The following is a 26,101-nucleotide window of genomic DNA, read 5'->3' as shown; positions in this document are numbered from 1 at the left end:
GGTTGGAACTGGCTGATCCTTGGGGTCCCTTCCAACCCTTATGATTCTGTATGGAAGCATGTTCAGAAGTATTCCCAGCCAGGATGTCTCTGCACTCCTGCAATGCTTTTTGCCACTTCAGACTTTCTGAGATGTACTCTCAGAACTGAATGAAGGAGTTCTTTGCCTAAAAAAAAAAAAGGTATGAAACTTCATTTAAAGGCAAGCTTCAAATGAAGAATCAAGCTCAGCTGCTTTCCCATTCTAATTGTGTGACCTCCATTAGCAGCAAGCTCTAGCTGCTGCCTTTGGAGTGAGCTATGGGAAACATCTCAATGGAAGGACTCTTCCTAACTCGGATGCTATAAGTAGAAGCCACTTATGCAGCTCTGAGTGGAGGAAGAGCTGAGTTATGTAGTCTGAATGTTTGCTTGTCTTTTTAACTGCCTTTTTTCTTTTTTTTTAGGTGGCTTATTTTGTGCTTTGAGTGTTTTCTGGCCTTTTTAGCTGCCTTTTTTTGTTCTTTTTCTTTTTTTAGGTAGCTTATTTTCTGCTCTGAGTGTTTTCCTGTCTTTCCAGCTGCCTTTTTTTCTTGTTGTTGTTGTTCTTGTTCTTTTTTTAGGTAGTTTGTTTTCTGCTCTTGAGTGTTTTCCTGTCCTTGTATTTTTTTTTAACTGCTTTTTCTTTCTTCTGGTAGGTTTTCCCACTTGATTACATTCTTATTACAACCATTGTGATGTACTTCATCTTCACTTCCATGGCTGGCATTCGAAATATGGGGATATGGTTCTTCTGGATAAGGGTAAGGAGGAGTTCAGTTGGTAACTGAGATGTCCATAAGGATGAGCAGAGGGCTGAAGCAGCACTCCTATGAGGACAGACTGAGGGAGTTGGGGCTGTTCAGTCTGAAGAATAGCATGGAAGGGAAGGGAATGGAAGGGAAGGTGTAATGGGTTGGGGCAGACCCCCTCCCCACCACGCGCAGAAATAATGACTCAAACAAACGGATTGCAAAGGTGATGGAAAGTTTAAATAGAACGGTGAGTGCGTGCAGAAAAAAAACTAAAAATACAGTGATGAGAGAGAGAGACCCAAAAACAGACCCAGAGAAATCCCATCCCCACCTGGGGGTGCACCCAAACCCCCAGGGCTCCTCCTTCCCCCCCCCCCCCTCCGCTAGGCTAGTCTCAGCTGGCCAGATCTGAGACTGCCCATCCCCCCGTGGCCTTGGGCCTAACCAGGCCCATGGCCGGGAGATCTCCACCCCAGTTACCCGGTGGCGAGGAGGAAGGAAAGAGGAAGTGCCAGACCCCGCCGCGAAACTTATAGTGGTGCAAGGGATCATGGTAGGAAATAACCTAATTTCCTGTGTCCACCCACTGGGCTGGACTTCTGGACACAGGAAGCACCCCTGTAGCAGAGGGCACCCAGCCCAAACTACGACAGAAGGGAATGGAAGGGAAGGGAGTGGAGTAGAAAGGAATGGAAGGGAAGGGAAGGGAATGGAGTAGAAAGGAATGGAATTAACCAGGTTGGAAGAGACCTTCAAGATCATCGTGTCCAACCTATCATCCAACACCATCTAATCAACTAACCCATGCAACCAAGCACCCTATCAAGTCTCCCCCTAAACACCTCCAATGGTGGGAACTCCACCACATACCTGGGCAGCACATTCCAATGGGCAGTCACTCCCTCTGTGTAGAATTTCTTCCTAACCTCCTGCCTGAACTTCCCCTGGCACAGCTTGAGACTGTGTCCTCTTGTTCTGGTGCTGGAATATTCTTCCCAGAAAGAGAGATTGGCCATTGGAATGTGCTGCCCAGAGGGGTGGTAGAGTCCCCATCCCTGGAGGTCTTTAGGAAGAGACTGGATGAGGCACTTGGTGCCATGGTTTAGTTGATTAGATGGTGTTGGATGATAGGTTGGACTTGATGATCTCCAAGGTCTTTTCCAACCTGGTCTGGTCTGTTCCGTTCTACTCTGTTCCGTTCTACTCTGTTCCGTTCTACTCTGTTCCGTTCTACTCTGTTCCGTTCTACTCTGTTCCGTTCTACTCTGTTCCGTTCTACTCTGTTCCGTTCTACTCTGTTCCGTTCTACTCTGTTCCGTTCTACTCTGTTCCGTTCTACTCTGTTCCGTTCTACTCTACTCTCCTCTGTTCTACTCTCCTCTGTTCTACTCTCCTCTGGTTCTACTCTACTGTACTCTACTCATAAGGGGTGGTCAGGCATTGGAACAGGTGCTGGAGTCACCCGGAAGGTATACCAGAAACGTGTGGCCATGGCACTTTGGGCCATGGGGGTGTTAGGTTGATGGCTGGACTTGATCTTCAGGGGGAAAAAGAATGTGGGTTGCTTGTTGTTGCTGTTGTTTTCCATTCTGTTCATTTTTCTTTCCTGCTTTCTCCTTTCAGCTGTATAAAATCCGACGAGGGAAAACTCGCCCCCAGGCACTTTTGTTTCTCTGTATGATACTTCTGCTGATAGTGCTCCATACAAGCTACATGATCTACAGCCTTGCTCCTCAGTATGTCATGTATGGAAGCCAGAAATACCTGGTGCAGGTGAGATGTGCTACTTGTATTTCAGACAGCATTCAAACAATTCATATAACAGTATTCAAATAGTGCATATATTTTTGTCTCAGGAATGTGGTGGGGTTTGGGGGGTTTGTGACTGTTTAAACCAGGCCTGTTCTCAGTTTTGAAGGCTCTTGTAGCTAGGATTTACTTTTTTTTAACTACTGGCTGGCCCCAACTTGAATACTGCCTCCAGTTCTGGTGTCTCTCTCATAAGAAAGGCACAGAGCTGTTGGAGTGAGTCCAGAGGATGATCCAAAGATGATCCAAGGGCTGGAGCAGCTCTGCTGTGGAGGACAGGCTGAGGGAGCTGGGTGAGTTCAGCCTGGAGAAGGGAATACTCTGAGGGGACCTAAGAGCTGCCTTCCAATACCTGAAGGGATCCTGCAGGAAGGCTGCAGAGGTTCTTTTCCTGAGGGTGTCTGGAGACAGGACAAGGGGGAATGGTTTGGAGCTGGGGCAGATCAGGGTTAGACTGGAGCTGAGGAAGTTCTTCAGTTCATGGATGGTGAGACTCTGGAAGGGGCTGCCCAGGGAGATTGTGGCTGCCTCGTACCTGGGGGTGTTCAAGGCCAGGTTGGATGTGGCCTCGAGTCACTTTGTAAGGTGTCCCAGTCCATGACAGGGAGGCTGGTGTAGAGGATCTCTGAGGTCCCTTCCAACCTGAGCCATTCCTGGGGTACTGTTTGGGGGTGCAAGTATAAATTCAACAAAGCAGTTGAGCCAGAGTGGTTAGGATAAGGAATTTAAATGGGACTGAAGTAGCTGGGGGCTGCTTTGGGCATGTGGCATCCTGATTTTGCGGAAGGCTGTGCCTCTGGGAGGACACCACCTTGCTTTGAAAAAATCCAATCCCCCACCAACCTTCTTCAGCTGCAAAGATCCACTGAACTCTTAACTCCTGTAATTTTAAGCAGAGCAGATGCAGAATACTTTGAGCTAAAGGATTGCAAGGAGAAATTGAAGTGGTGGTAAACATGCTGGAGGAGAGGACCCTCTGATCAGCTCCAGCCTGCTGAAGAGGGTGTGGTGGAATTGGCACTGCAGGAAGCAAAGCACTCAATAAATGCTACTTTTCTGCTGTCTTTACATCTAAATGGTGGCTAATGATGGGAGGTTGGTCATCCTCATAGCAATCCAGGCACAATAATGGAATCACTGTTAGAGGACTCAAATATTTACTTAGAAAGCTTTTTTATTAGATTTTTATGTTAGACATAGCTGAGACAAAATAAATATGCTGAGGCATCTCTAAATTGGCTCAGCTTGGCAGAAGGAGGGGAGCAGCAGCAAAAAAACTGAGCTGGAAAATGCTTCAGGAAAGCATTTTGCTTCTGTGGTGAGTTTACATAAGACCCCTGGCAGGATTGCTTGCTGTGTGTCTAGCCTGGAACACCCTATAGCTGTGGCTGAATTAATTATGAGCTCAAGTCCCTGCAAAAGGTGCTTTGGGGGTTGATTTTTTTTTTTTCCCCCTTGTTCTTGAGTTTTTGGTAATGTAGGCTGTAGGTCTCTGAGTTACACTGCAGAGCTGTGTGGGTGGAAGGATGGGAAGGACAATTTCATTAAGGATCCTCCTGCCAGGCAAGTCCTTAGGCCTTTGAGTGACCTGAGGAAAGAATTCTTCATGCTGAAGCATGCAGAGACAGAGAGAGAGAGGCAGAAGTTGGGTTGGAGGCAGAGGGAGAGGGGCAGAAGTTGGGTTGGAGGCAGAGGGGCAGAAGTTGGGCTGGAGGCAGAGGGAGAGGGGCAGAAGTTGGGCTGGAGGCAGAGGGAGAGGGGCAGAAGTTGGGCTGGAGGCAGAGGGAGAGGGGCAGAAGTTGGGCTGGAGGCAGAGGGAGAGGGGCAGAAGTTGGGCTGGAGGCAGAGGGAGAGGGGCAGAAGTTGGGCTGGAGGCAGAGGGAGAGGGGCAGAAGTTGGGTTGGAGGCAGAGGGAGAGGGGCAGAAGTTGGGCTGGAGGCAGAGGGAGAGGGGCAGAAGTTGGGTTGGAGGCAGAGGGAGAGGGGCAGAAGTTGGGCTGGATGCAGAGGGAGAGGGGCAGAAGTTGGGCTGGAGGCAGAGGGGCAGAAGTTGGGTTGGAGGCAGAGGGAGAGGGGCAGAAGTTGGGTTGGAGGCAGAGGGGCAGAAGTTGGGTTGGAGGCAGAGGGAGAGGGGCAGAAATTGGGCTGGAGGCAGAGGGAGAGGGGCAGAAGTTGGGCTGGAGGCAGAGGGAGAGGGGCAGAAGTTGGGCTGGAGGCAGAGGCAGAGGGGCAGAAGTTGGGCTGGAGGCAAAGAGCCCCTCTTGGTCTTGGGCTCTGCTTGGCCCCTCTTGGTCTTGGGCTCTGCTTGGCCCCTCTTGGTCTTGGGCTCTGCTTGGCCCCTCTTGGGCTGCTTTCCTGTTCAGTGTGACTGCTGTACCTTTCTCAGGGCAGAGTATAACTTCAAATCCCACACACTGGCATTGCTATCAGGTTTCTGGGGTTTTTTGGTTCCATTAAGTCAGCTTCCACCTCAACCCACAGATTTTTTCCCTCTCTCCTTTTCCCTCCTCCTGCTCCACTACTGGGGAGGGGTCATGGAGTGATAGAGTAACTGCTAGAGTGTAGCTCCAGATCCAGGCTACAGGTGGACATTCAGTGCAACACCATGTGTTGATACTGAGGGGGTGGAGAAAGGTTGGAACTTCGACAGCTAACATGCAGGTGGTTTTTTTTTTAATGACAAAGAGCAGCTGAATGCAGAGAGAAAGCTGATCATGAAAAGGGGTCAAGAGAAATGAAGCACAGCAGCAGGCAGGTGGGGTCATTCAAACAGCCATTGAAATACAATCCTGATCAGCCCTGCAAAGGAGGATTAGCTGCAACGATTGAGTAGAGCTACAAGTTTTCATTTGAAGGATTAAATTGTTCCAAGGCAAGATTAGCTGTCCTGCATCTCCAGCTTCTCACCTCCCATTGCAAAGAGCTGTGTTTGAAGTGCATAATGTGTAAGTGGGGGCTAGGAAAGTGCTGTGATTGTTGGAGTAACACAGGGCATAAAGAACATGCTGCTAAATTACATCTGGGCTGCTCTGGCATGCCATGGAAATAAAAGGGTTTCAGACCACATCCTCTCAAAGAGCCTTTTCAGGCTGTACCAGGCACACTTTCTGTCTGCCTACCCCTGAGAGCTGCATGTGATGTGGTGGTGGTGGTTTGAAATGGGGAGAGATGGGGGCTGGAGGTGGAGTGGCAGGTTTGTCTGTGGATGTTAGCAGTGAAGAAACTCTTCAAGGGTTATGGTTTTGGTGGTTAGGGAACTGAGGAGTCATGCACAGGGGCTGGGCAAGTGAAAATCAACTTGTGCACAAGCTTGCCTGATGATGGAAACTCTGTGCACCATTTTGCTTGGACATGCTGCATTTGAGGGTGGCACTGTTGATCTGCTTGAGGGGAGGAAGGCTCTGCAAAGGGATCTGGACAGGCTGGATCCATGGAGGAGGTCACTTGTATGAGGTTCAACAAGGCCAAGTGCTGGGACCTGTGCTTGGGACACAGCAGCTCTCTGCATGCTCCAGGCTTGGGGCAGAGTGGCTGCAAAGTTGTCCAGTAGAGGAGGACATGGGGGTGTTAACATCCAGCTGAACATGAGCCAGCACTGTGCTCAGGTGGCCAAGAAGGTGTCCAGCATCCTGGCCTGGATCAGGAATAGTGTGGCCAGCAGGAGCAGGGAAGGCATTATACTCCTGCGCTGGGCACTGGTGAGGCTGCACCTCAAATCCTGGGTTCAGTTTTGGGGCTCTCACTCCAAGAAGACATTGAGGGGTTGGAGCATGTCCAGAGAAGGACAGCAAAGCTGGGGAAGGGTCTGGAGAAGAGGGCTGGGGAGGAGCAGCTGAGGGAACTGCATTTGTTTAGTCTGGAGAAGAGGCTGAGGGGAGGCCTGATTGCTCTCTACAGCTCCCTGAGAGGAGGTTGCAGTGCTTTTCTCCCTAGTATCAGGTGATAGAAAGAGAGGACATTGCCTCAGGTTGCACCAGGGGAGGTATAGGTTGGAGATGAGATAAAATTTCTTTGCTGCAAGAGTGGTCAGGGGTAGGAACAGGCTGCCAGGGAGGTGGTGGAGTCCCCATCCCTGGTGGTATTCCAGAAACCTGTGGCCATGGCATTTGGGGAGATGGTTTGGTGGCTATGGTGGCGTTGGGTTGATGGCTGGACTGGATGATCTTAGAGGTGTTTTCCATCCAAACTAGTTCTGGAGTTCCATGATTTCTACTGCTCCCAAATCACAGACAGTTTCACATTTCAAAGAGCACCTCTCTAAGCCACACTGTAGAGGAGCAAGCAGTAAACAAACCAGGTTACAGGTCAGCTCAGTGGGTGGGTGGGCTGACAAACATGTGTCAGGCTCTGCTGGCTCACAACACAGCAGTGTTTAAAAGGAGCCCTTCCCCCTTTTGCTCTACAGCAATTCCCAGTCTAGTAACCTGTCACACTCATTTGTAACCTGAGTCTGTTGTGATGCATTAGACAGGTTAGAATCCTCTTTGAATCCTGGAAGTGTTTCCTGTGGAGACTGGGGCTCTTGACAAGACCTTTTAGCTTTGAAGCACTGTCAACTTCTCCTGGTAATTGAACGTGTGTAGAGAACTGGAGCTCCTCTGAGACAGCCTTAGCTAGACCTGGGCTACTTGCCTTGCTTAACTCTTGAGCCATTGGAGTCTCCCAAGCATGTGTCCCCAGCTTAATCCAAAGGGTCTTCAGCTTTGAACTTTCATTTGGGTACTTTGCCCTTCCCAGCTGAGGCCCTGTGGCCAACTTAGTATAGTATCATAGTATCAGTCAGGGTTGGAAGGGACCACAAGGATCATCTAGTTCCAACCCCCCTGCCATGGGCAGGGACACCCCACACTAGATCAGCCTGGCCAGAGCCTCAGCCAGCCTGGGCTTAAACACCTCCAGGGACAGGGCCTCAACCACCTCTCTGCACAACCCATTCCAGGGCTTCACCACTCTCATGGGGAAGAACTTCCTTCTCACCTCCAGCCTGAATCTCCCCACCTCCAGCTTCATTCCATTCCCCCTAGTCCTATCACTTCCTGAGATCCTGACATCCCAGCCTTCTTGTAGGCCCCCTTCAAATACTGGAAGGCCACAATTAGGTCACCTGGGAGCCTTCTCTTCTGCAGACTGAACAGCCCCAACTCCTTCAGTCTGTCCTCATAGGAGAGGTGCTCCAGCCCTCTGCTCATCCTTGTGGCCCTTCTCTGGACACCTTCCAGCACCTCCAGATCCCTCTTGCAATAGGGGCTCCAGAACTGGAGGCAGTACTCCAGGTGGGGTCTCACCAGAGCTGAGCAGAGGGGGAGGATCACCTCCCTTGCCCTGCTGGCCACACTTCTCCTGATGCAGCCCAGGATCTGATTGGCTTTGTGGGCTGCAAGTGCACACTGAGAGCTCCTGTTGAGCTTCTCCTCCACCAGCACCCCCAAGTCTCTCTCCTCAGGGCTGCTTTCCAGCCAGTCCCTGCCCAGCCTGGATTTGTGCCTGGGATTGCCTCGACCCAGCTGCAGGACCCTGCACTTGCTCTTGTTGAACCTCATGAGGTTGGCTTGTGCCCACCTCTCCAGCCTGTCAAGGTCCCTCTGGATGGCCTCCCTTCCCTCCAGCTGTCTGCTGCACCACACAGCTTGGTGTCATCAGCAAACTTGCTGAGGGTGCACTCAATGCCACTGTCCATGTCACTGACAAAGATGTTGAACAAGCCTGGTCCCAGAACTTCCATAGTTCTTCTCTGAGGGACCCTTGGTATCATCTCTTCAGACAGCCTGTGTAGCAGCTGATAGCACCAAACCTCATCTTGAGGCAGAAAAAAGATCATAGTCATAGAATCAACCAGGTAGGAAAAGACCTCAGAGATCATCAAGTCCAACCTATTACCTAACACCTCCTGACAACTGAACCATGGCTCCCAATGCCACATCCTAGTCGTTTTTGAACATCTCCAGGGATGGGGACTCTACCATCTCTTTCATCAAGTCCACACGCCTCTGCCAGAGCAGGACCATACAATCTAGCTCATGTCATGCAGGAACACATCCAGACAGGCCTTGAGAGTCTCCAGAGAAGGAGACTCTACAGCCTCTCTGGGCAGCCTGCTCCAGTGCTCTGTGACCCTTACAGTAAAGAAGTTCCCCCTTGTGGTGAGGTGGAACCTCCTGTGCTGCAGCTTACATCCATTGCTCCTTGCCCTATCCCAGGGTGCAGCTGAGCAGAGCCTGTCCTCTCCCTCCTGACCCCTAGCCCCTGATACAGAGTTGATGTAGTTTCTTAAAGGGTCAGAACCCAAAGATTTGAGACATTTGGCTAGGAATATTTGGGTTTCCAGTAGGTCACCATAATTTGTCTTTCTCCACTCTATCTGTTGGACACTGCTGGAGTAGATCACAGTATCACAGTATAACTTAAGTTGGAAAGGACCTTGAGGATCATTGAGTCCAACCTATCAACACAGACCCCACTGTGCCACGTCCAGTCCCCTCTTGAACACCTCCAGGGACGGTGACTCCACCACCTCCCTGGGCAGCACATTCCAATGACGAATGACTCTCTCTGGGAAGAACTTTCTCCTCACCTCGAGTCTAAACCTCCCCTGGCGCAGCTTGAGACTGTGTCCCCTTGTTCTGGTGCTGCTTGCCTGGGAGAAGAGACCAACCCCTTCCTAGCCACAACCACCCCTCAGGTAGTTGTAGAGGGCAATGAGGTCTCCCCTGAGCTTCCTCTTCTCCAGGCTAAACGATACCAGCTCCCTCAGCCTCTCCTCACAGGGCTGTGCTCAAGGCCTCTCCCCAGCCTTGTTGCCCTTCTCTGGACACGTTCAAGTGTTTCAATGTCCTTCTTAAACTGAGGGGTCCAGAACTGGACACAGGACTCAAGGTGTGGCCTAACCAATGCAGAGTACAGGGGCACAATGACTTCCCTGCTCCTGCTGGCCACACTATTTCTGATGCAGGCCAGGATGCCATTGGCCCTCTTGGCCACCTGGGCACACTGCTGGCTCATATTCAGGTGGCTGTTGATCAGCACCCCCAGGTCCCTCTCTGTTTGGCAGCTCTCCAGCCACTCCGACCCCAGCCTGTAGCTCTGCATGGGATTGCCGTAGCCTAAGTGCAGCACCTGGCACTTGGACTTGTTGAATGCCATCCCACTGGACTCTGCCCATCTGTCCAGTCTGTCAAGGTCCCTCTGCAGAGCCTTTCTACCCTCTAACTGACTAACATCTGCTCCTAACTTAGTGTCATCTGCAAACTTGCTGATGACTGACTCGACCCCCTCGTCCAGATCATCAATGAAGATGTTGAAGGGGACGGGGCTCAGCACTGATCCCTGGGAGACGCCACTGGTGCCTGGCTGCCAGCTGGCTGTGGCACCGTTCGCCACCACTCTCTGGGCCCGGCCCTCCAGCCAGTTCCTAACCCAGCACAGAGTGTTGCGGTCCAAGCCACGAGCTGACAGCTTGGCCAGCAGTTTGCTGTGGGGGACGGTGTCGAAGATGATCTCGAAGGTCCCTTCCAACCTAAGCCTTTCTGTGATTCTCTTGGCTGGCCTTTAGGTTTTCATCATGACCCCTAGCCCAGTTTGCTCCTGGTGTAAGCACTTCAGCCCCAAATTCAGTTCCAGAGAAAGGAAGTTTTTCATGAGGCTTCAGAGGGGGAGCACAGGCTGCTCATTTTGTTCTGAATGAAGGCACCTTTGGAAGTGTTCCATGTTGTACCACTCGGTTTCCTCTGCATGTACAGCTCAAGAACAATCTGCATCCTCTTGAATATTGTAAGAGGTTTGTCTAAGCCTTTTTTAGAAGGTTAATAATTTATTGGGAGGTGCCTCAGGGACTGTCCTGGTGCATGGAAGAATGTTGCTGGTGGAGTGGTGCACTAACTGTCTGTGTTTATCATGCAGAGTAATAAGACACTTGATGACCAGCCAGGGAATGTGACATTTGTATCCAAAGACTGTGATGCAGATGCACCTGAAGGTAAGAGAACTTCACTTCTTTTATTCCTCATGTGACACAGGCAATGGACAGCTCCATCTCTTCATGGTGTTCAATTCCTTTACTCTGAGATGAAGCTTTGATGCATAGCTGTCATAGAATGTTAGGGATTGGAAGAGACCTCTGGGGATCATCCAGTCCAACCCTCCTGCCAGAACAGGATCACCTAGGCCAGGCCACACAGGAATGCATCCAGGTTGACCTTTAAAGTTTCTCTCTCTCTGGCTCCAGGCCACTTCTGCCCCTCTCTCTCTGGCTGTTTCCAGGCTGCTTCTGACCCCTCTCTATGTCTGTCTCCAGGCCACTTCTGCCTCCCCCTCTCTGGCTGTCTGCATGCCACTTCTGCCCCCTTCTGGCTGTCTCCAGGCCACTCCTGCCTCTCCCTCTCTTTCCAGGCCACTTCTGCTCCCCTCTCTCCTGCTGTCTCCATGCCACTTCTGCCTCCTTCTGGCTGTTTCCATGCCACTTCTGCCTCCCTCTCTCAATCTCCATGCCACTTCTGCCTCCCTCTCTCAATCTCCATGCCACTTCTGCCTCCCTCTCTCAATCTCCATGCCACTTCTGCCCCCTTCTGGTGGTCTTCAAGCCACTTCTGCCCCTCTCTCTCTGGCTGTCTCCAGGCCACTTCTGCCCCCCTTTCTCTGTCTCCATGCCACTTCTGCTCCCCTCTCTCTAGAGGGCTGTCTCCATGCCACTTCTGCCTCCTTCTGGCTGTTTCCATGCCACTTCTACCTCCCTCTCTCTATCTCCATGCCACTTCTGCCCCCCTCTCTCTGGCTGTCTCCAGGCCACTTCTGCCCTTCTCCCTCTGTCCCCATGAAAAGCTAGGACTGAGTTTTAGCTTGGCTTCATTTAGAAGAGCCAGCTAATTGAAATCCTGCTGGATGTTTTTTTGGTTCCCTTTCCCCTTCCTCTCCCTCCCTTTGGGTGCAAAGCCTTTTTGATGCATTGGAGCTGCATTTGCTGTGGCAATGCTGACACTGCTCTTTAAGGTCACCATCGATTTCCATCGACTGCTTTGGTATCCTGCTTTAAAAAATGGAGCTCAACAAAAGATTTATGGCTTCCAGAATGGTCCAGATCTTTTTTCCCCCTCTCCCCTCCCAGGGTGAAGCTCTCCATTGTCCTCACTCTGGCAAAATTTCAGCTCCTCTCCCTCCAAAGAGGAGTTGAATTCTCTGTGCAATTTATATACTTTCAAAAGGCTTGGCAGGGTTGGGTTGTTTTTTGTCTGAGAGATAGGTTGTCCTCCTGGATTCTCATCAGTGTTCCATAGCTGCTGAATTCTGGGTGTGCTTCTGGAAGATCTTAGCACCTTCCTCAGGTCTTCTTTTCCTTACTTGGGTTAACACTATTTGATTTGAAGCAATTTTTGGACTAGTGGAGGTCACTGGACCATTGGCTTGTTCTTCCCAGTCTGGCTGGCTGTGGTCTGCTGTGCAGAGTGGTTCCTTTGTATTTCATCTTCAAATGTAGCATGTAGGTGATAGTCTGATTCATAGAGTCATAGAATGGTTTGGGTTGGAAGGGACCCTAAAGATCCCCTAGTTCTAACTCCACTGCCATGTGCAGGGACACCTCCCACCAGCTAAGGTTGCTCAAGGCCTCAGTCCAGCCTGGCCTTGAACACCCCTAGGAAGAGGCCATCCACAGCCTCCCTGAGCAACCTGTTCCAGTGTCTCACCAGCCTCACTGGAAAGAATTTCTTCCTAATAATTCACAGAATCAACCAGGTTGGAAGAGATGTCCAAGACCATGAAGTCCAACTGATCATCTAACCCTAACTAATCAACTAGAGCATGGCACTAAGTGTCTCATCAAGGCTTTTCTTAAACACCTCCTCAAGCTTCAATCCGTTCCTCCTCATCCTATCACTACAAGCCCTTGTTAGAGGTCCCTCCCCACTCCCTCTATAAGGTCTAGAGGGTAGAAGGGCTCTCTAGAGGGACCTTGACTGACTGGACAGATAGGCAGAGTCCAACAAGATGACATTTAACAAATCCAAGTGCCAGGTGCTGCACTTTGGCCACAACAACCCCATGCAGAGCTACAGGCTGGGGTCAGAGAGGCTGGAGAGCAGCCAGGCAGAGAGGGACCTGGAGCTGCTGATGGACAGCCAGCAGTGTGCCCAGGTGGCTAAGAAGGCCAATGGCATCCTGGCCTGCATCAGGAGCAGTGTGGCCAGCAGGAGCAGGGAAGTCATTCTGCCCTGTGCTCAGCACTGGTTAGGCCACACCTTGAGTCCTGTGTCCAGTTCTGGGCTCCTTAGTTTAAGAAGGACATTGAGACTCTTGAATGTGTCCAGAGAAGGGCAACAAAGCTGGGGAGGGGTCTGGAGCACAGCCCTGTGAGGAGAGGCTGAGGGAGCTGGGGTTGCTTAGCCTGGAGAAGAGGAGGCTCAGGGGAGACCTTCTTGCTCTCTACAACTCTCTGAAGAGAGGTCGTAGCCAGGTGGGTTTGGACTCTTCTCCCAGGCAAGCAGCACCAGAACAAGAGGACACAGTCTCAAGCTGTGCCAGGGGAGGTTTAGGCTGGAGGTGAGGAGAAAGTTCTTTACAGAGAGAGATTTGTCATTGGAATGTGCTGGCCAGGGAGGTGGTGGAGTCCCCATCCCTGGAGGTGTTCAAAAAAGAAGCCTTTTTTGATGTGGCACTTGGTGCCATGGTTTAGTCATGAGGTCTGTGGTGCCAGCTTGGACTTGATGATCTTTGAGGTCTCTTCCAACCTTGGTGATTCTGTGATTCTGTCTCCCTGGTGGTTTCCATCCTTTCCCAAGGGGGATGGATTTTTGTCCTGTCTCCCTCATGCTTTGAATAAATCATTCATCCATCCTTCTTTGTGCTGGCTGTTTTAAGACATAATGTCATTTCAAGAGGGCTCTGTATTTTGACAGGTGAAATGATTTGATTTGTATCTGAGCTGCCATACCTCTGTGGCTTTTCAAAACAAGAGCCTGGAGTTCAGGAGAGCAGAGTCTGTGGGCTTTAAAAATGAGATCACTCTGAGCAGGTTGTACAGATCTTTGTTTCCTGTAAATAACTCCCTGCCTTGGCTGGTGTTTGCTGCAAGAAGAGGATGCTCACTGGCATCACTAAGCTCATTAGTCTTGACTTTGCTGGGAGTAATTCAAGTAGTCTGAATTCCTCAGGCTTTGCTGCTTCACTGCAGCAACTGGGGACTGAACCAAACTGCCTAAATTCCACCCATGCTCCATGATGCTGAAGACCTTCAATACTCTGCATGATTATTTATTTCTCTTCTTCCTCATTTGCTTTGATTAGTGGAAACTCTGTAGCTGATGCTTAAAGTTAGTCTTCTGCTGAGCACAGGGCTTCATTAAGGGGAGTGTGGTCAGCAGATCGAGGGAGCTGCTCTTTCCCCTCGGCTCTGCCCTGGTGAGGCTGCATCTGGAATCTTCTGTCCTGTTCTGGACCCTTCAGTTCAAGAAGGACCTCAGGCAACTGCTTGAAAGAGTCCAGTGCAGAGCCACAAAGATGCTGCAGGCAGTGGAACATCTTTCTTATGAGGAGAGCCTGAGGGGAATCAGGTCTCTGTAGCTTGGAGAGGAGGAACCAGAGTGTTGATTTCATTCATATTGATAAAGATGTGCAGGGCGAGTGCCCAGAGGCTGGAGCCAGGCTCTGCTGGGTGATGCCCAGTGACAGCACAGGAGGTAGTAGTGGAAGCTGAGGCATAGAAAGCTCCATGGAAACAGGAGGAAGAATTTCTTCACTATGAAGGTGAAAGAATACTAGAACAGGCTGCCCAGGTGGGTTGTGGAGTCTCCCTCTCTGGAGATATTCAAAACCCACCTGGCTGTGTTCCTGTGTGATCCTGCTCTGGCAGGGGGGTTGGACTGGATGACTTTTTGAAGTTCCTTCCAACCCCTAACATTCTGTGATGCTGTGGTGTTACTGACTGCTCTGATACTGGGATTTCTATCCTGTATGAACCACTGAACTGGATCTAAATGCAGATATTGATTTGTTATCTGAGCACTTCCTGTGTTTGTCTTTGATTTAAACTGAACTCATTCCAGCAGGTGTTTTTCCTTTAAACATAAACCAAAGTCTGACCTTTTAATGGCTGTGCTGATAGATAAGCTCATAGCTAACTGCCTTATCTTATTGAATACTCTGATGTTGTAGGTATGATTTCTGCTTTAAGGACTTGGATTCTTTCCTTCCTGGGATGGTATGAGAGTCCTGATTCCATCTTGTAGCAACTAGTGGTGTTCCCCAAGGATCAGTGCTGGGCCCTGTGCTCTTTAACACCTTTATTGATTATCTGGATGAGGGCATTGAGTCCATCATCAGTAAATTTGCTGATGACACCAAGCTGGGGGCAGGAGTTGATCTGCTGGAGGGTAGAGAGGCTCTGCAGAGGGACCTCGACAGGCTGGACAGATGGGCAGAGTCCAAGGGCAGGAGATTGAACACATCCAAGTGCCAGGTTCTGCACATTGGCCACAACAACCCCATGCAGTGCTACAGGCTGGGGTCAGAGTGGCTGCGAGCAGCCAAGCAGAGAGGGACCAGGGGGTGCTGGTTGACAGTAGCTGAACATGAGCCTGCAGTGTGCCCAGGCAGCCAAGAGGGCCAATGGCATCCTGGCCTGCATCAGGAACAGTGTGGCCAGCAGGAGCAGGGAGGTCATTGTGCCCTGTACACTGCACTGGTTAGGCCACACCTCGAATACTGTGTCCAGTTCTGGAGCCTCTGTTACAGGAAGGATCTGGAGGTGCTGGAATGTGTCCAGAGAAGGGCCATGGGGATGATTAGGGGGCTGGAGCTGCTCTGTTATGAGGACAGACTGAGGGAGCTGGAGCTGTTCAGCCTGGAGAAGAGAAGGCTCTGAGGAGACCTAATTGTGGCCTTCCAGTATCTGAAGGGGGCTACAAGAAAGCTGGGGAGGGATTTTTGAAGGTGTCAAGGAGTGATAAGACTGGGGGTGGTATAGAAAAAATATAAATGGGTAGATTCAGATTGGATGTTAGGAAGAAGTTGTTCCCCATGAGGGTGGTGAGACACTGGACAGGTTGCCCAGGGAGGTGGTGGAAGCCTCATGCCTGGAGGTTTTTGCAGCCAGGCTGGATGTGGCTGTGAGCAACCTGCTGTAGTGTGAGGTGTCCCTGCTCATGGCAGGGGGGTTGCAACAGGATGATCTCCAAAGTCCCCTCCAACCCTAACAAATCTATGATTTATCTACTCCTGTTATGCAGGAGCTCAACCTGCTTTCTGCTGGCTGCCAGGGGCCATAATAGCTTAGCTACATGCAACAGTCCAGAAGCCAAACTGTAGTGGAATAGGCTGCACCTTACAACTCAATAAAGCACCTTCTTTTCCTAGTTGCATTTAAACATCTTGCCCCAAAGGCTCTGTTCTGATTAGCATAGATGTTTTTATTAAAGCTTTGAAAGCAGCCTGTTGGAGCAGCAAAGTCAATCCATTTGTTACAGGCAAGCCCAGCAGTTTTCACTGCTGGATCCAGTAGGATCCATCTGATCATTATTCTCCAGCACTAATGCCAGCTGAGCTGTTGGGTCCACGGCTCACTTAAGCCTAAGGTGAAGCCAAGGAGTTCAATTCCTTGATTTCAGGGTGGACTAGGCACTGAAAACTTGGTGGAGGATTGGCTAAAGATTGATGAGGTTTAATGTAAATGAGGATTGACTCAGGTGGGGGCCTCTATGCAAGGCTTTTCCCAGCCTTAATTATGAGATCTGATAAACACCATCTGTCTCTCTTTCTGTACCTAGAAAACCAGGAAAGCTTTTTTTTTGTTTAAGCATCAGTCACTTTAAATGCAGAAGATGCAATAAATCCCCTTTGGAGTCTCTCATTTCCTTAATTGGGGAGAGAAGCCTCCCCTGGTGTTTCTAAATGCTGAGGGCAGTGTCAGCTGGCCCTCTTGCACAGGCATGCTCCAAGGCCAACTGCATATCCAGTGGCAAAGAAAAGTTATCTCCATTTATCATAGGCAGCAACCTGTGAGTACAGCTGGTGAAGCTACCTCCAGGTGGTTCTTGTTCATGAGGGTTGTGGAACACTGGAACAGGTTGCCCAGGGAGGTGGTTGGGGCCCCAGCCCTGGAGATATTCAAAGTGAGGCTAAACAAGGCTCTGGGCAACCTGATCCAGTGGAGGATGTCGCTGCTGACTGCAGAGGGAGTTGGACTGGATGAGCTTTGCAGGTCCCTTCCAACCAAACCATTCTGTGACCTTCAAATGCAGCTTGCCCAATAGAAAGGATCAATTCATGAAGGTGGTCACTGCCAAAGACATCCTGCAGCTGGGTTGGATGGATTACACTGGACTGGGCAGATCCTATCTAAACTGGTAGAGAGAGAAGCCTGACTGGCAGTCAAATACATGACAAATTGCATGTCTGGAGGAGGCAGGAGAGGTGAAAGGCTGGGGAGGAGGCAGGAGAGGGGAAAGGCTGGGGAGGAGGCAGGAGAGGTGAAAGGCTGGGGAGGAGGCAGGAGAGGTGAAAGGCTGGGAAGGAGGCAGGAGAGGTGAAAGGCTGGGGAGGAGGCAGGAGAGGGGAAAGGCTGGGGAGGAGGCAGGAGAGGTGAAAGGCTGGGAAGGAGGCAGGAGAGGTGAAAGGCTGGGGAGGAGGCAGGAGAGGGGAAAGGCTGGGGAGGAGGCAGGAGAGGGGAAAGGCTGGGGAGGAGGCAGGAGAGGGGAAAGGCTGGGAAGGAAGGAGGAGGCAGGAGAGGTGAAAGGCCTGGGGAAGAAGGAGGAGGCAGGAGAGGTGAAAGGCTGAGAAGGAAGGAGGAGGCAGGAGAGGTGAAAAGCTGGGGAGGAAGGAGGAGATGTGAAAGGCTGGGAAGGAAGCCATTGTTTTCAGGGCACCATCAGTGAGAGAAATCCCTCAGTCACATCCAACTTCTTCTCTGAAACACTTTCCCAGTGGCTCCCTCAAGTTTGACTCCCTAATGAGAGTCAGAAGTGGTTTTGCTCTCTAGGGAAGCAGCAAAGCTTTCCAGCACTGGAAGTTTGCCCTACTTTGTCAGGTGTTCTTTTGAGCTGGCTATAAATACTCCTCTCTACAGACAGAGTATGAGGGACCCAGTGTTAGGCTAGTAAGAGGTCAAGATCAGTCTGTTAAAAGATTTCCTTTCTCCCCATTCTCCAAGCTCTTTCCCTGGAGCATGTTTTCAGGATGGGGAAAACAAGGAATCCTTCCTCCAGAGGACAGCATCCTTCTTAGGTGGTCACCTGAAGATGGTGTGAGGCAAGTGGAAAGGACAGGACTGAAATGAGGTTCACACTGAAGGTCAGGTGGTGTGACACAGTTTCAAGGAGGAGTCTGAAAACAGATTAAGCCTAAGCTTGTACCAAGTTGATACTAGGAAACATGTGAGGGAACTAATGGAATACTGTGTCCAGTTCTGGGCTCCCCAGTTCAGGAAGGACAAGGAACTACTGGAGAGAGTCCAGCAGGGAGCCTCTAAGATGGTGAAGGGACTGGAATGTCTGACTTACAGGCTGAGAGAGCTGGGGCTGTTTAGCCTGGAGAAGAGCAGGCTGAGGAGGTTTCTCTGTCATGCTGCTCAGTTATCTAATGGGCAAGTGTCAGGAGGATGGAGCCAGACTCTTCTCAGTGGTATCCAGGGACAGGGCAAGGAGTAATGGACACAAACTGGAACTCAGGAGGTTCCTTGTGAACCTAAAGAAAAAAAAATCTTCACTTTGAGAGTGTCAGAGCCCTGGGGCAGGCTGCCCAGGCAGGTTGTGGAGCTTCCTTCTTTGGAGGCATTCCAAACCCACCTGAACATGTTCCTGTGTGCTTTTCTCTGGGTGATGCTGCTCTAGCAGGGGGATTGAACTAGGTGATCTTCAGATGTTGCCCAGGGAGGTGGTGGAAGCCTCATCCCTGGAGTTTTGAAGGCCAGACTGAGCAAACTGCTGTAGTGTGAGGTGTCCCTGCCCATGGCAGGGGGTTGGAACTGGCTGATCCTTGAGGTCCCTTCCAACCCTGACAATGCTACGATTCCATGACCCTTCCAACCCCTTCCATTCTGTGATTCTCTGTGTATCTATGGTAGATTATGCTGCCTGACTGCTTGCTTTTGGCACCTCACCTCCATAAATAGAATAGAATAAACCAGGTTGGAAGAGACCTTCAAGATCATTGCATGCAACCTATCATCCAACACCACCCAACCAACTAACCCATGTAACCAAGCACCCTGTCAAGTCTCCTCCTGAACACCTCCAGTGATGGCGATTCCACCACCTCCCCGGGCAGCCCATTCCAATGGGCAATCACTCTCTCTGTGTAAAACTTCTTCCTGACCTCCAGCCTGAACATCCCCTGGCACAGCCTGAGACTGTGTCCTCTTGTTCTGGTGCTGGCTGCCTGGGAGAAGAGACCAACCTCTGCCTGTCTACAACCTCCCTTCAGGTAGTTGTAGACAGCAATAAGGTCACCCCTGAGTCTCCTCCTCTCCAGGCTAAGCAACCCCAGCTCCCTCAGCCACTCCTCATAGGGCTGTGTTCCAAGCCCCTCACCAACTTTGTTGCCCTTCTCTGGACACGCTCCAGCAAGTCAACCTCCTTCCTGAACTGAGGGGCCCAGAACTGGACACAGGACTCAAGGTGTGGCCTAACCAGTGCAGTGTACAGGGGCAGAATGACCTCCCTGCTCCTGCTGGCCACACTGTTCTTGATGCAGGCCAGGATGCCATTGACCCTCCTGGCCACCTGGGCACACTGCAGGCTCATGTTCAGCCTACCATCAACCAGCACCCCCAGGTCCCTCTCTGCCTGGCTGCTCTCAGCCACTCTGACCCCAGCCTGTAGCTCTGCATGGGGTTGTTGTGGCCAATGTGCAGAACCCGGCACTTGGATGTGTTCAATCTCCTGCCCTTGGACTCTGCCCATCTGTCCAGCCCTGTCATCCCTAGGGTGTTGCTCTCAAGAGCTACATCTTTAAGAAGTCAGGGTCTTATGAGAGAATCACCAAAAACCCAAAACCCTTTTTGAAGCAGTTCAAACTGAAGTCAGTAATTTCAAGGCAAGAAATAGCAATTACATGGCCTGTGCATGAGCAAACACCTCTGGCCAGGGATGGTGTCATTAACAAATTGCATGTAGGGTGTCCAAAGCTGTCTAGTTTCAAGAGCACAAAGAACACTTCTCTCCTCTGCAGGCTGATCCAATTATTGCTTTCCCCTAGAATAATAACAAAAAAGGACATTATCTCTGCCTGGAATTAATGTGGCTTCAATTGTGAGTCCTTGGTTAATGCTCTGCCTTTCCATTGTCCACTTGGCCTTGTAGCATGAGGGGTTTCCTTCACCCAAAAGGTATTTAGGAAGCATCAGAAAACAGAATTAACCAGGTGGGAAAAGACCTCTGAGATCATTGAGTCCAATCTATCACTCAGCACCATCTAATCAACTAAACCATGGCACCAAGTGCCTCATCCAGGCTCTTCCTAAACACCTCCAGTGATGGTGACTCCACCACCTCCCTGGGCAGCACATTCCAATGGCCAATCTCTGTTTCTGGGAAGAACTTCTTCCTAACATCCAGCCTGAACCTCCCCTGGTGCAGCTTGAGACTGTGTCCTCTTGTTCTGTCACAGGTTGCCTGGGAGAAGAGAATCAAGTCTGATGGGTTAGACTTGATGATCTTTGAGGTCTCTTCCAACCTTGGTGATTCTGAAGTAATCCTTTAAAATTGGGAGCAAATGAGATGGAGAGGTTTAGCTCTTTGGTTCTCATGAAGTGGTTTTCCCCCAGTCTGTTAATGCATTCAAATCTTGGCACCCTCAGGGCTTCTCTGTAACCAAACTCAAACACAAAGCTTGCAGCTGGGTGCGGTTTCCCACTGGAGGGCTGTAACTGTGCTAGGATGAACTTCAAATCTAAAATGGCAAACAAGACACAGAAGTGGTGGAGCAAGGCCAGAGCCAGGATGATGATCAGAGGGCTGGAGCACCTCTCCTGTGAGGACAGGTTGGAAGAATTGAGGTGTTTAGGAAGAGACTGGATGGGGTGATTGGTGCCATGGTTTAGTTGATTAGATGGTGTTGGGTGATAGGTTGGACTTGATGATCTCAAAGGTCTCTTCCAACCTGGTTAGTTCTGCTCTGTTCTGTTCTGTTCTGATTAAGGCTGTTCAACCTAGAGAAGAGAAGGCAAGGCTGCAGACAAACCTTAGAGCAGCCTTCCAGCACCTGAAGGGGCTACAGGAGAGCTGGGGAAGGACTTCTGACAAAAGCTTGTAGTGATAGAATGAGAAGGAATGGATTGAAGCTTGAGGAGGACAGATTTAGACTGGAGATTGGGAAGAAATTCTCTCCAGTGGTGGGGGGGAGACACTGGAACAGGTTGCCCAGGAAGGCTGTGGATGTCTCCTCCTTGGAGGTGTTCAAGGCCAGGCTGGATGAGGCCTTGAGCGACCTGGGCTGGTGGGATGGAATGGAATGGAGTGGAATGGAGTGGAGTGGAATGGAATGGAGTGGAGTGGAATGGAATGGAGTGGAGTGGAATGGAATGGAGCGGAGTGGAATGGAATGGAGTGGAGTGGAATGGAATGGAATGGGACCAGGTTGGAAGGTGTCCCTGCCCACAGCAGAGGGGGTTGGAACTTCAAGGCCCTTTCATGGCATCTCACCACCCTTGCTGTGTTTGTCTTCTGAGCAGACTGCCCAGGGAGGTCCTAGATGTGTTCAAGGAACCTGTGGCCATGGCACTTTGGGACATGGTTTAGTGGCCATGGTGGTGTTGGGTTGAGGGCTGGACTGGATGATCTTAGGGGTCTTTTCCAACCTTAATGGTTCTGTAGGGCAATGCTAAACCACAGGTAAAAAAAAAACCAAACAAAAAAAGGAATGTAAAGGAAACTGACCAAGGAGAATAAAACAAACAAAGCCCAAAACCAAACCAAGGAACAACCACAATAACAAAGCCCAGAACCAGCCCACCCCAACCCCCCAAAGCTACTGGGCTGAACCAGCAGGCAGCTGTTTGTGCTTGCAGGTTAGGCCTCCCTTCACAAAGATTCTAAATAGCTGCAAACTGTTGTTCAGTATCTGAGTGCTTTGGTGCTTTTGTGCTTCTGCAATGCACTTTAGTGCCTCAAAGTGCTGCCAGCTGGAACTTTTGAAAGCCTGAAGTGCTTCTCATCTCATTAGATGGGGAGAGCTTATTGGAGCTACCTACAACCACTTTAGGAAATGTTTTCAGCTCCTTGCAGTGGTGAGGAAACCATTTCCAGTTGTGCTTTTTTTTCCAACCTGCTTTTCGGTCTGATCAGGGATCAGAGGTGGGAATGGGTTGCAAAGTTCACCTTGAGGCAAGTGGAGGTGAAGCTCTAATGCTGGCATGATAGGGAAAGCTGAAAAGTGGCAGCTTGAAGGTTGAGGCAATATAGAATTGTTAGGGTTGGAAGGGACCTCAAGGATCATCCAGTCCCAACCCCCCTGCCATGGGCAGGGACACCTCACACTCCAGCAACTTGCTAACAGCAACTAGTGCAGCATGTTAGGAAGTTAGGAAGAAGTTCTTCCCCATGAGAGTGGTGAGAGACTGGCACAGGTTGTCCAGGGAGGTGGTGGAAGCCTCATCCCTGGAGGTCAATGTCTATAGATATCTGAGGGGTGGGGGTCAAGAAGAAGGGCCCAGGCTCTGTTCAGTGGTGTCCTGTGATAGGACAAGGGGCAGTGGATGCAAACTGGAAGGGACCTCAAGGCTCAGCCAGTTCCAATCCCCCTGCCATGGGCAGGGACACCTCACACTACAGCAGGTTGCTCACAGCCACATCCAACCTGGCCTTCAAAACTCCAGAGATGAGGCTTCCACCACCTCCCTGGGCACCCTGTGCCAGTGTCTCACCACCCTCATGGGGAAGAACTTCTTCCTGACATCCAATCTGAATCTACCCACATGTGGAAGATGTGAGCTGAGGGAAGGAGATAAGTGGTATGGGATGCTCCAAACTGAAACTCATAAAGGGTTTATGCAACAGATTGATTTTTGAGCTACTGAAACCAGGGAGGCAGCACCAGAGAGGGCTGAGTTTTGAAGTGCAAAGTCACTCAGGTGCTGAATGAGGCTGATAGTAATTTTGTGTCTCTGTATGACACTAAATTGGGTGGGAGGGTTGATCTGCTTGAGGGTAGGGAGGAGAGCCTAAGGGTCAAAGTGTTCCAAAATATTTACCTTCATCTGTTTCATCCAGTTACTGCGGAGAGCCATCTGTAAGGCTTTTAGCTGGTTGGTTTAATTCAAGGGACCAGCTGGAGAGCTGCAGATGGTGGTGATGATCCTGTCTGCTGCTAGGAAGGATCTTCCCTTCACCTACGAGGAAGGATCTTCCTTTCAGCTACTAGGAAGGAACTTCACTTCACTTCACTTCTTCCTTACTTTGCCTGAGAATTCCCTTTTTCTATGGACCTGTCACACACAGGCTCACAGGATGTTAGGGGTTGGAAAGGACCTCTCGAGGTCTTCCAGTCCAACTCCCCTGCCAGAGCAGGACCACAGAATCCAGCACAGATCATACGGGAATGTTTAAAAGGTTTAAGGTTTAAAAGCTTTTCTTTGCTGTTTATAGGATAAACAGTAAAGCTCTTTGCTTCCAGCCCCACAGGGGTGTAGCAGGCTTCAGGTGAGGCCTGGAGAGCAAAGATCTCAGGATGTTGGAGGTTGGTAGGGACCTCAGGACATCGAGTCCAACCCCCCTGCAAGAGCAGGACCATAGAATCCAGCACAGGTCACACAGGAACACATCCAGATGGGGCTTGAGAGTATCCAGAGAAGGAGACTCCACAACCTCTCTGGGCAGCCTGTTCCAGTGCTCTGTGACCCTCACAGTGAAGAAGTTCCTCCTGCTGTTGAGGTGGAAGCTCCTGAGCTGTTTTGTGTTACTCACTCTTTGCTTTCCCTCCAGAGCAGTGCATCGTGACCCGGACGTACCTCTTCCTTCATAAGTTCTGGTTCTTCAGTGCTGCCTACTACTTTGGGAACTGGGCATTCATTGCTGTAAGTGTTTCTGTAGAGAGAAATCAGGTTGGATAATTTATATTGACTAGATTTGTAATGGACATAATACTGAATTAGACAATGGCCTAGGTTGGAAGGGAACTTAGAGACATTTTATCCCCTCTGCTGTGCCCTGGTGAGGCCACAATTGTGTCTGGTTCTGGGCCCCTCAGTTCAAGAAGGGCCTCAGGGAACTGCTTGAGAGAGTCCAGTGCAGAGCCACAAAAATTATGAAGTCAGTGGAACATCTCCCTGTGAGGCCAGGCTGAGGGAGCTGGGGCTTGGAGCAGAGGAGCCTGAGGGGTGACCTCATTCCTGGTGATAAAGATGTGCAGGGCTGGAGCCAGGCTCTGCTCAGGGATGTCCAAGCACAGCACATGGGGCAAGTGCTGCAAGCTGGAGTAGAGGAGGTTCCATGGGAACAGAAGCAGAAACTGAATCATTTGCAGCACCTCTCTGCCCTTTTGTGTTTTACATCTCTTGCCACTTCAATCATGGAGGGCTGGAGCACCTCTCCTATGAGGACAGACTGAGGCAGTTGGGGCTGTTCAGTCATCCAACTTCTTGTCTCTGCTGTGTGTCTGTAACTAGAGCTGGGTTTAACATTTAATATCTATTGAAACTGAGAAAAGTGTAGCAAGGTGGACTCAGAAAAGGTTCTATGTAGGTGCTGGAAGATGTCCAGGGAAGGGCCAAGAGGATGAGCAGAGGGCTGGAGCTCCTCTCTGAAGAGGATAGTCTGAGAGAGTTGGGGTTGTTTGATCTGGAGAAGAGAAGGCTCTGAGGTGACCTAATTGTGGCCTTCCAGTATCTGAAGGGGGCTACAAGAAAGCTGGGGAGAGACTTTTTAGGGTGTCAGGGAGTGATAGGGCTGGGGGGGATGGAAAACAACTAGAAATGGGTAGATTCAGATTGGATGTTAGGAAGAAGTTCTTCCCCATGAGGGTGGTGAGACACTGGCACAGGTTGCTCAGGGAGGTGGTGGAAGCCTCATCCCTGGAGGTTTTTGCAGCCAGGCTGGATGTGGCTGTGAGCAACCTGCTGTAGTGTGAGGTGTCCCTGCCCATGGCAGTGGGTTGGAACTGGCTGACCCTTGAGGTCCCTTCCAACCCTGACAATTCTATGATTCTGTGGTAACTTTCCTTCTTGTTTTACATTTGCAGGTCTTCCTCATTGGATTAATTGTTTCGTGCTGCAAAGGCAAGAAGTCAGTCATTGAAGGTGAAGTGGATGAAGATGACTCAGACATGAGTGATGATGAACTGACTTCTTACTACCACTGATACGCTTTTTTGTCTCCAGGATCGCCAACTGTGGTTTAAAGCTAGGATGAAAGTCATAGCCATGTGGAATTGGTATCCAAGTCAGCATCCTTGCACCTGTCAAAAGGGAGGGAATAAAGCTACTCACTGGAAGGGGTGGGAAAACCCAGAAGCTCACTTTTTGAGTCTCACTGTTAATCTCACAACAAATACTGAAGCTAGGTTGGAATGATAGAAAAAATTATTGGTTTCTGATTCAGTGTCTGTGTAACTTTCTGCTGTTGTTAACTATTTCACCATTCAGCACTTTGTTAACCTCAGTTTTCCTAAATACTTCCCTGCCTAACTTGTAGGACTTCTTTTATGCAAGCTCATATTTGAAACTAGCTGAAATCCTGCAAAGCAGCTGCTGCTGGAAAAGATGTGGATGGAGGTTTACACTTCCAGGAGGATGTGGCTTCACTTTCCCATTCATTGTGGTGCCATTTCTGGGATTCTCTCCTTTCAAACATGCCAAAAACATCCACTGAAGTGGTGAGTGAGTTCCCAGGCTCAAGGAGGAGTCATTGTCATCCTCTTCTCCTCACTGAGTTACCAGGGGAAGTCCTCAGGTAACCAGGAGGTGGCTTTTTACCCTGTCAAAGCATCCAGGGCAGCATTCAGCACGGTTGCAGTGGTTTGGTTCAGTTCAGTCCTGAAGCTGCCTTAGTAAATAATAACCAAGGGAATAATGAAGATGTGGTTAATTTGTAACTTACTTTGTCCCTTGGATGCAGATGATCTAACTTGGAGGTCTCTTGCAGTATTTAATGTCGGTGTTGTCAACTTGTTTACAAGCCAACATGTTTCTATAAACACAGCTCAGAAATGGTGTTGTCATTCCTGCCTCGGTGAGGCAAGGTTATTGTAGGTCTGCAGCTGCTCAGCTGAGTTTTCCAAGGCTCAAAACTATCAGGAGATGCCCTTTGACAGGCTAAGAAGCAGGGAAAATTGACTAGGAGAGGGTTTGAAACTTCTGGTGTTGGAATGGGTCCAGAGGGGGCCACAAAGATGAGGGCTGGAGCGTTGTGCCCCTGTACTCAGCACTGGTTTGGCCACACCTTGAGTACTGTGTCCAGTTCTGGGCCTCTCAATTTAAGAAGGACTTTGAGACTATTGAACATATGCAGAAAAGGGCAACAAAGCCAGGGAGGGGTCTGGGCACAGCCCTGTGTGGAGAGGCTGAGGGAGCTGGGGTTGCTTAGCCTGGAGAAGAGGAGGCTCAGGGGAG

At 50.2% G+C, this 26,101-nt stretch overlaps 1 protein-coding gene across 1 annotated transcript in view; it reads left to right on the top strand.

Annotated features, from left to right (window-relative positions):
- LMBRD1 (LMBR1 domain containing 1) overlaps positions 1-25,690 on the top strand; it is a 66,957-nt gene extending 41,267 nt beyond the window's left edge. Inside the window, exons 12-16 of the mRNA XM_068153438.1 lie at positions 677-781; positions 2,396-2,545; positions 10,477-10,552; positions 23,478-23,569; positions 24,733-25,690. Of these exons, the coding sequence (XP_068009539.1) occupies positions 677-781; positions 2,396-2,545; positions 10,477-10,552; positions 23,478-23,569; positions 24,733-24,852 (543 nt within the window). The 3' untranslated portion in view covers positions 24,853-25,690. The remainder of the gene's footprint in view (positions 1-676; positions 782-2,395; positions 2,546-10,476; positions 10,553-23,477; positions 23,570-24,732) is intronic.
- The last annotated feature ends 411 nt before the right edge of the window (positions 25,691-26,101 follow it).

The sequence above is a fragment of the Melanerpes formicivorus genome, unplaced genomic scaffold, assembly GCF_026170545.1.
Source record: "Melanerpes formicivorus ecotype bairdi unplaced genomic scaffold, bMelFor1.0.p_v2 SCAF_26, whole genome shotgun sequence".
Taxonomy (NCBI): domain Eukaryota; kingdom Metazoa; phylum Chordata; class Aves; order Piciformes; family Picidae; genus Melanerpes; species Melanerpes formicivorus.
Note: the sequence above shows the minus strand (reverse complement) of the source record. Positions and strands in the feature narration are given on the sequence as shown.